The sequence below is a fragment of the Scylla paramamosain genome, chromosome 15, assembly GCF_035594125.1.
Source record: "Scylla paramamosain isolate STU-SP2022 chromosome 15, ASM3559412v1, whole genome shotgun sequence".
NCBI lineage: Eukaryota > Metazoa > Arthropoda > Malacostraca > Decapoda > Portunidae > Scylla > Scylla paramamosain.
The window spans coordinates 20,798,512-20,808,511 of record NC_087165.1 but is presented as its reverse complement, the minus strand read 5'-3'; the positions used below and the strand labels follow the sequence as shown (position 1 = coordinate 20,808,511).

The window sequence follows — 10,000 nt, the reverse complement described above, 5'->3', positions numbered from 1 at the left end:
GACAGAAGAAAAATTATTATAGAACAGTGAAAGAGAAAACAGATGGTTGACCAGACGTGGATATGCCAGCAAAAACTTGACCCTTGTTCAGGAACAAGCTTTAGAGGACCAGGAAGGGCACACGAGCTGTACGAGGCTAGGCGGAACACAGTTTTACCATTTCCTGCAGCTCTAGTCTTTATGGATGCGGTGGTAACCCTCGGGTCTCAGAATGTAAACATTGCCAGACACGAAGTTGCACTTATAAAGTTCTTACCATATTTTAGTATAGTGAAGAACATCAGTATACACACTTGTATACTTTTGTATCTAGAAATTTATAATCTCATTATTCCAATAGTGAATATTTTGGCATGAGGAAAGATTTCACTCAGCAAGGGCTTCTCCAACATATCAGTGGTAAGGGAACGTAAGGTGGAGGAAGGATAGTTAATTGAAGAAAATGTTCCCTGTGCAATGCCGGCTTGAAAAGGGACCGTCGACAAGTTGTCCACAACATTCCTTAACCTTATTCGACCCGTGTTGTGTGATCATCATCTTATCTAAACTGAGGTGATGTGTGATACGTCGCCAAGAACTGTAAGATTTGCTGCCCTGCTTCGCTACACTGAACGCCGCCTTTACTGGGAACACTGCAGGCACCGACATCACAGAGGAAGTACTCAGGCTGGACATGTGGTTATCAAGGTCCGCCTCGAGTGCTTTATCAGCTGAAGAGGCGAGAGCGTCGCCGACAAAACGGACGCCGGCGGTGATGTCGCAGCGCCAACGATGCTCGAAGGAAAACTCACCCCAGTATTCAGAGTTTGAGACTGTCTCTAACAAGATGCACTCATTCCCTACAAGTGTGTATGGCGAGGCGCTGCGTGTGGCGCCCGCCGCCCCTTGTAGTGCATGTATTATGGGATTCATAGAACTTCTTGGAAGGCTTGCTCTTCAACCAGACCGCGCCCCAGGGATACTCTCTCTCTCTCTCTCTCTCTCTCTCTCTCTCTCTCTCTCTCTCTCTCTCTCTCTCTCTCTCTCTCTCTCTGTCTGTCTCTCTTTTCTAAACCAAATGCTGTTATATAAGAGAAAATTTAGCTAAGTTGTGTTTGTAGCGGAATGTTCCTCGATGTCTGGGGTGATGGACCGTGGTAAATTTATTCGATGGTGCTGCTGGTGGCTAGATGACAAACATTCATAAACAGAGGGAGAGAGAGAGAGAGAGAGAGAGAGAGAGAGAGAGAGAGAGAGAGAGAGAGAGAGAGAGAGAGAGAGAGAGAGAGAGAGAGAGAGAGAGAAACGTCTTGTGGCCATGAACAAGTCTAATCAGCCGTTTTGTACATTATATTGCCGTCTATTACTTGCGTCTACAGGAATGGCATGGCCTCCCAAGTCATGTGAGTCTTCAGCCAAGGGCCTTCCGTAAAGGAGACCTATCAACCACCACGCACACACGTTCGCCCCTTTTCCTTGACTCAAAGGCGAGGTAGACGTTGGCCGAGTTGTGGTTACTGTAGGGAAGGAAAAAATTATACTAACAATGCCTTCCTGCACTCACTGACACACCTGCCAAGGGTAACCATTGTGAGAGGGACGCGGCGGCGCGGCAGAAGCTCTCATTGCCGGGATCCCGCGCAGGCGACTTCAACGGGCGTGAGTGAGGTGCTTCTCTTATCCATTTTGGTCGCGGCCCCCGGTTCCTTTCTCCCCCCCACCCCCTCTCCACTTCCCGGGTATCAAGAATAAGTAATGAATTAGGTTACCGCGAGTGGTGACTGTCGCCAGCATCCTTGCGACAACCGTGCTGACGCTTCCTTCATGAGAATGGTGTGCAGGGGAGACAGCTGGGGCCCCGCGCGGCGGTAATTGGAGGCCGGGACGATGGGGAGGCTCTAGGGGTCATTCTGCCCCCTGAAACACCGTAACATCGCCTCAACTGCTCGAGCTGCTCGTCGTGTCGTCACAGCGGGCGTGCGTTGCGGTAACGGGTGTGAGGTCAGAAGGTCGAGGCTGCTCCAGACGGCTGGTGGCGAAGAGTTGCTGTTGCCTCACACCTGGCCAACGCGCCCCGCCCCGCCCCTCCCCTTCCCTCCGCCCTTCCAGCCCCCGCGCTCGCCACTCATCCCACAATGGGTCCCTTTTTCTAATCTAAGCACGGAAAAAGCCGTGCTAATCCAGCTCGCTGCTCACCTTCCCGTGGCCACAGACCACGAGCGAGGCGCGCGCCGCCCAGCACCTGGCGACACCCTCACAGCCTGTCGCTCGTGGCCTCCCACGCCTGCAACACGCCTGAGAACACAGAATATTTATTCTGTGACTTATTTTGTATGTAAGTACGCTCCTGAAATAGTGAACAATATCAAGGGCTGCCCAGGAAACGATTGCTGCTAATGTTCATCTCATTCCGCTTCTCACCTGTCGTGCTGGTCGCACGCGCCTAATCCCCGGCAGCTGATTGGTGCAGACCAGCCATAAGCGCATCCCTATTGGTCAGCCTCTCGTGCTGGGAGGACGAGATGCGCGCTTTATGTTCTGATTAACCAATCACGGAGTAACTTCCCACCCTCACGTGCCGACCTTCCTGCCGCGTTGTCAGATACTTTCGCTTCGTGCGAGAGATTTTCGCCTTGTTTATCTTGCTGTTGTTGCTTTGCCGTGCCTCCTGTAGAAGGCCTGGACACATTCTACAGCAGCGTTTGGACGTCAACACAACACAAAGGGCCAGGAAGGAAGGCACTCATCCTAAAATAGTAAGTTGTAAAATTTCGGGAGGTGTGCGTCGTGCGTCTGGCATCTGGCTGGGCGTAGTGCGCGTGGTTGCGGCGGCGGCGGCAGTGGTGGTGGTGGTGGCGGTAACATTGCGTCTCTTGAATGGGGAAGAACACATGGTGGTCAGTAGCCGGACAGACAAGTCGGTGTGTTCACCATCTAGTCAACTTGCCCCATGCTGTGTGCTAGACCGGTAGTCGATTGAACGTGGTGAACAGTGCGTGGCCGTCCACCGTGAACATGTACAAGGATTTATCTCCACAAACCAAAGGTGGGTGAGCCTCCCCTTTGCTGACAAGCACTGCAAGGAAAATTTGTACACGCTGACACAAAGTTTTTGACGTGAGTGTGTGTTTGTGTGTGGGTGAGTGTGGCTGCGAGGACACCCTCAACACTCAGTAGAGGGCTAGAGGGTGCGATGCTGCCTGCGAGTAAAGCAACCGTAGAGTTTCCATTACGCGGTTGTCTTCAGTTTCACCCTTCTTTTGAATTCACTTTCTTCCACATTGGCATTCGTCCGCAAGTTATATTTTGAGTTTGTTAGCGTATGACTGTCTCTCAGTGCTTGTGCATCATACTGAACAGGTCTGTGTAGGATGTCTCTTGTGGGTTCTTTGGCGCGACGTGTGTGTGTGTGTGTGTATGTATGTATGTGTGTGTGTGTGTGTGTGTGTGTGTGTGTGTGTGTGTGTGTGTGTGTGTGTGTGAGTGTGTGTGCAGGGACAGGTGGATGTCCGAGAAACGTGTGGAATGGGGACTGGGGGTGTGCAGGTGCTGGGTGGCCAAGTAGGTGTGTGCGGCGTGACGTGCAGCGTGTGTGCGAGTGGCGCGTGCCCAGGTACGTGGCACGCGTGCACAGGTGTGACCAGACCAGTAGAGGAAGAGTTGTTGTTAACATGGCTGGTGATGCTGTTGCGACTGGCTAGCAGCACCGAGAGTGAGGATACGAGGACAAGGACGTGCCAGTGAGTGACTAGGAAAAGGGGCTTCGCGAGGACACTGAAAACATATGACTGAAATAATAGTGTGTGTCAGACAGGAGAGACCTCGAGAGGACGCTAGATTCTTAGAAGTTAAGTGTAGACTATAAAAACACTGAAGTAAAGAGAAGAGACGAGATCAATGGCTAGACTTGGACCAAACGAGGACTGAGAACCGTAGAGGACAAATACTTAGGAACCATTCTATCCTCGCCTGACTAGAGGGAGAAGAGGAGGGATGGCATTGTATCAGATCAGCGGGGAAAATATAGCAACAGACGGGGGCCTCATGACAACACTAAAACTCCGAAAGACAAGGTCAAATAGTGGCAGATAAGGTCTCACAAGGACACTGGATTGTACTAGACTGTGAAGGGAAAAGAGAAGTTACCAGACACATGAAAGGGACCTCTCGGAAACACGTCTTGGCTAGTAAAGAAACGGACACTTCATTGGTGAGGACAGAGGAAGGCCAAATGGTTTTCTGAGTACTGTATACCCAGTAGCAGGATTCTTGCGTTAGAGGGAATTCACTGTTCTTTACTGAGGTGTCTTGAAAATCACGTTTTGTCTGTGATAAGGATATATTTGGTAACTGCAAAGGTAATGAAGTTAATAATCATGCTAGTAGTGATAATGTTAGTAATGCTGGTGATTAGCGAAGTATAGGAGGCGTAACTGCGATGTTTATGTTCCTGCCCCGTCCTGTACTCCAGTTCTCTTCCCCTTCATCCTCCTGCCACAGCCGGAGGGAAGGTAGTCTCTCTCTCTCTCTCTCTCTCTCTCTCTCTCTCTCTCTCTCTCTCTCTCTCTCTCTCTCTCTCTCTCTCTCTCTCTCTCTCTCTCTCTCTCTCTCTTTACACACATACAATCACACCTTTTGGCAATCTGCAGAGACTATGTGTGAGTGTGTGTGTGTGTGTGTGTGTGTGTGTGTGTGTGTGTGTGTGTTATCAGCCTGGGAGAGCAAAGCCGACGCCAGGATGACATATTTATCTCTTCTGACGGGTTAGGAACAGGCTACGAGCTAGTGAGAGAGAGAGAGAGAGAGAGAGAGAGAGAGAGAGAGAGAGAGAGAGAGAGAGAGAGAGAGAGAGAGAGAGAGAGAGAGAGAGAGAGAGAGAGAGAAGGAAAGGTGTAGTGCATGTTGTAAACATCACATTAGCATAACAAGTACGCAGCCACCTGCTAATATGTAACACCTGAGGAAGGATAATTGATGAAGGGAAGAACGGTGAACCAAATCTGGCGAGATGTTGGCCGGTGTACGAGTGCTTTACTCCGAATGTTTTTATTGTTGTTGTTATAATATAAGAAATAGTAGTAGTAGTAACAGTAGTAGAAATCATAGAGAAATACCATTACTTATGCACACACACGAGAGAGAGAGAGAGAGAGAGAGAGAGAGAGAGAGAGAGAGAGAGAGAGAGAGAGAGAGAGAGAGAGAGAGAGAGAGAGAGAGAGAGTCTAAGCATACAATCACCAACACAATACACAAACTCAGACAAGAAAGAAGAAATAGACACGACAGGAATACGAGAGCCACACGTTACCTGGCGCGAGGCACGTAGCAGTCACACAGGTGTTTTTCCCTCCTCCTCCACCCCTGCTTCCCGTGCCCTCCCGCCCGCACCTTGAAAGCGCTGCTCCTCACGCCTCCTATTGTGTTACCTCCCGCGGGGCATCACCTGGGGTACTGTACACTGGTGCCCTTCTGAAAAAAAGACATGTGTGCCGTTACCTTTGACTCGTTGCCTCCCCCGCTGCGACTCTAGTAGTAGTAGTAGTAGTAGTAGTAATAGTAGTGGTGGTGGTGAGGGTAGTAGTGGTGGTAGTAATAGTAGTAGTAGTTGCTTAATTGTAGTATTTTTATTTCATCAATGTGTTTTTATGTTAAGATTTTTTGATAGATTTGCCACGAGAGAGAGAGAGAGAGAGAGAGAGAGAGAGAGAGAGAGAGAGAGAGAGAGAGAGAGAGAGAGAGAGAGAGAGAGAGAGAGAGAGAGAGAGAGCATCGTTTCACAATTTGCTATTAAAAAAGAAATAGAAATAACAAAAATCGATAATCTTTCATGTTTTTCCACAATTTAAACAACAACAACAACAACAACAACAAATAAAAGTATGACGAATAAAAATCCACAAGGCCAAAACACACACACACACACATACACACACACACACACACACCAGCAAATTGTACTGCCTGACACACACGCCAGCAGGTGTCAGCTCCCCCAACACCTGCTGTGGTCTCGTGTGACATATAAATTTGTTCGGGCCATCTGAGCAGCCAACAAGGAGGCTGAGAGGTGACTGAGGGTGTGGAGGGGGTGGGAGGGGGGTCTGCTCATTGTGGTAGTAGTGGTAGTAGTGGTGGTGGTGGTAGTATTAGTAGTAGTCGTAGTAGTAGTAGTCTCTCTCTCTCTCTCTCTCTCTCTCTCTCTCTCTCTCTCTCTCTCTCTCTCTCTCTCTCTCTCTCTCTCTCTCTCTCTCTCTCTCTCTCTCTCTCTCTCTCTCTCTCTCTCTCTCTCTCTCTCTCTCTCTCTCTCTCTCTCTCTCTCTCTCTCTCATTGTAGTGTTTCATTTTCGTTCTTGTATATTTACCTTTTTTTTTGTTGTTATTTTTTGGTGTACTTGGCTTGGGGAGGGGAAGTGTCTGTCAGTCTGTATTCCTTCTTCTTCTTCTTCTTCTTCTTCTTCTTCTTCTTCTTCTTCTTCTTCTTCTTCTTCTTCTTCTTCTTCTTCTTCTTCTTCCTTAGAGAGGTGTGTTTTCCTTTACCAGCCTTGCATATCTCCCTCCTCCTCCTCCTCCTCCTCCTCCTCCTCCTCCTCCTCCTCCTCCTCCGTTCATTAGCGGTGGAGGAGAGTCTTTGCACACTCACTTCCTTTATTTTCGCCCCCTTCATTACCACTTTCTTTATTTTAACCCTTTTTTAATATCCCCATTTAACGTCTCCCCTTCTCTCTCTCTCTCTCTCTCTCTCTCTCTCTCTCTCTCTCTCTCTCTCTCTCTCTCTCTCTCTCTCTCTCTCTCTCTCTCTCTCTCTCTCTCTCTCATGCCTGCATCTATTAATTTCACTTTTTATCACGAATTCCAATTTTTCCCCCAACGCCTTCTGTCTTCCCCCTCCCGCCAGTCTTTGCTTCTTCAGTAAGATCCTTCCCTTTATCTTGAGCTTAATTTCTCCCGTAGTAGTGTGTATACCCGGCCAGCAGCTGTACGTATGTGTTTTGCCTCCCTACCTACCCTCCCCACCTCTCAGCTCTCCTCCCCTCTCTCTCTCTCTCCCCTTTAGCTCTAGTAGGTGAAGTATGTGTTATCTATGGCCACGCGAGGACGCCCCGTGTGTGTGTATGTGTGTGTGTGTTGTTGCTTACACAAGTACTCCCTCCCTCCCTTCCTCCCTCTCTCTCTTGTGTTGCTAAGGAAGCGTTGCCGAATCTGTGGAGTTTTGTGATGTTTTGTTTGTGTTGCTGGAATGTTACTGTGTCCCTCTTGTTGTTAAGGGTGTATGTGATGTCTCGTCTGAGTCTGTTGTGTTTTGGTTTGTGTTGTTGTGGTGTTAATACTCCATTTGTGTCTTTTTTTAGGGAAGTTATGCGTTGTATCGTCTGTGTAGTTTTGTAGGGTCTTGTTTGTGTTGCGGAAATGTTATTACTTCCCTGGTGCTGTTGCGAAAGTGTTGCGTCATCTGTGTAGTCTTATTGTTGCGATTCTCTCTCTCTCTCTCTCTCTCTCTCTCTCTCTCTCTCTCTCTCTCTCTCTCTCTCTCTCTCTCTCTCTCTCTCTCTCTCTCTCTCTCTCTCTCTCTCTCTCTCTCTCTCTCTCTCTCTCTCTCTCTTGTGTTGCTTGAGAAAAGGTTCTTGTCCTCGCCTGTGTTGCATCAAAAGAACACTGCCTTCCTTGTGCCGCTAGAATGTTACTCTTCTCACCTTCCTCGCCTTGTGTTGCCCAGTATTTCGAATCGAAGAACTGTTTTCAGAGTGTGCAAAGATGATTACTTGGGTTCCTATGATGCGCTTTTATGTAGATGGTGCAGAATCATTGTTACATTTTCACTAGAACATTGGAAGCACTCTTGAAGAAATCTCGGTACGTTACTTCGCTAGAGCCTGCCAGAAGCTGTAAGAAAAAGCCGCTGAAACTGGGAGCAAGGAATTCCACTTATAGGCCTACTGGTTTCTTTTGCAGCTTTCCATATTTGGCCATGTTTTTAATGTCTCTTCAGATCCATAGCGTCGTTAGCGGTACAAGGTTGAATTGCGTAGTGTAGTTAATCACGAGTAATCTTGTAACGAGAGAACGAATCAGCTGTTTAGCCGTTTCACTGCTGCTGGCGCGCGTTTCCTTAATTCCTAACCACTCTAAAATATTGTTTTCTTGTTCTGCAGCCACTTCCAAACACTATACAGGTCGGAAATGGTTAAATCTATTCTTTAATCTCCGTTTTTTTCTTGTTTTTTTTTTTTCTTGTAGATGCTTATAAAAATTTCATCCATTACTTCTGGTGGTGTAAATTGTTGCATGTCGCAGTGAAAGGGTTGATTAATTGGTGCTTGTTCTTCCGGTGTTCCTTGTTTTTCGCTTCCTTCTGCTTCTTTTCTGCGCATTTCTCTCCTGCGACATTTCTAGACGTCAGGGTCTTCAAGGTGGTCATTGCTTCTCCCTCACCCCTCGCTCTCTCTCTCTCTCTCTCTCCCTCATGCTCGTTAACATACAGGCGGTTATTGGTTAAGGCACGGGGAGGGGGGGGGAAGTGTACAGTGTGTGTGTGTGTGTGTGTGTGTGTGTGTGTGTGTGTGTGTGTGTGTTTGTCCTTTCTCTCACCGTGCCTTCTTCACGGCTTAAGTTCCCTCCATCACTGTCCCTCTCCCTGTCCTCCTCTCCTCCCTCTCCCTCCACGCTGTTGTTTAGTAAGTGTCCTCCTCCTCCTCCTCCTCCTCCTCCTCCTCCTCCTCCTCCTCCTCCTCCTCCTTCTGGCGGGGCTTCATTAGAGTGAAGGGCTGCGTTTATCGCCCCAATTATCTGTTATTGCACGCCGGGAAAAAAATAGGACGGTGACAGACGAGAAGGCGATACGGGGGCGCCTCCCTCCTGCCTCCCTCTCTCCGCCGCCCCCTCAGAGGCCTGCGTACCTGGCGGGGCGAGGCGGACAGGGATTCACGCGGGGTATTTGTCTTGGTGGTGGTGGTGGTGGTGGTGGTTGTCTGTTTTGAAAGGCCTAGGATGTGTGTGTGTGTGTGTGTGTGTGTGTGTGTGTGTGTGAGAGAGAGAGAGAGAGAGAGAGAGAGAGAAATTTAGTTATGCATCCATTTATTTTCATCTGTTAAAGTTGAATCACTTTTTGTTTATTTTCTTTCATTATCATTCTCTCTCTCTCTCTCTCTCTCTCTCTCTCTCTCTCTCTCTCTCTCTCTCTCTCTCTCTCTCTCTCTCTCTCTCTCTCTCTCTCTCTCTCTCTCTCTCTCTCTCTCTCTCTCTCTCTCTTTACGTATAGCATTCACTCACTGGCTCAAGCACCCTATGAATCAGTAACCGCCACCACCACCACCACCACCACCACCACCACCACTCCCCAAGCCTTGATAGATGCCGCGAGTGAAGACAATTGATTCCCTCCTTGCTTTGTACCGCTATTGGATTACCTTCTTAATACCCCGCTACAATTTATGGCAATCGAACTCCCTGCCATAATTCTCACCTCTTGCTCAGACTTGCCGAACTCCCCATCCCCCTCTCTCCTCCTCCTCCTCCTCCTCCTCCTCCTCCTCCTCCTCCAGAGCCATGAAGAGGCGCAATACGTTATCTCGTTCCCTTTGTCAGTAGTGATCACACGCAATTGTTGGCGTGAAGTGTGTTTAGTGGGGTGTTGCTTTCTCGCTTTTTCTCTCTCTCTCTCTCTCTTTCTCTCTCACGCTCACTCACTGTCTCGCTCGCTTTTTTTTTTTCTCGCTCTGTCTCTGTGTCTTCTTTCTTTCTGGTATGTGTTAGTTTGATTGTTTGCACTTTTTTTTTATCTACAGTGTTTGTTTATATACGTTTCTCTCTCTCTCTCTCTCTCTCTCTCTCTCTCTCTCTCTCTCTCTCTCTCTCTCTCTCTCTCTCTCTCTCTCTCTCTCTCTCTCTCTCTCTCTCTCTCTCTCTCTCTCTCTCATACTGCTTCTTGTTCTCGTCTCTGGTATCAGTCATGCAGGAACACTGAAGACATCCCACCTCCTGGCAATTATGTGGGAACTCAGGACCGCATTCTCACCTTTTTTTT

General features: G+C 48.4%; 1 protein-coding gene across 4 annotated transcripts in view; it reads left to right on the top strand.

Annotated features, from left to right (window-relative positions):
• The window catches only part of LOC135107629 (zinc finger protein GLI4-like), a 92,210-nt gene that overhangs the window by 54,160 nt on the left and 28,050 nt on the right, over positions 1-10,000 (top strand). Inside the window, exon 1 of one of the 4 annotated variants that reach the window (XM_064017691.1) lies at positions 2,124-3,025. The exons of the other annotated variants lie outside the window; for them this stretch is intronic. Within the exon in view, the coding sequence (XP_063873761.1) occupies positions 2,995-3,025 (31 nt within the window). The 5' untranslated portion in view covers positions 2,124-2,994. Of the gene's footprint in view, positions 1-2,123; positions 3,026-10,000 lie in introns of those variants that run through there. 4 annotated transcript variants of the gene reach the window in all.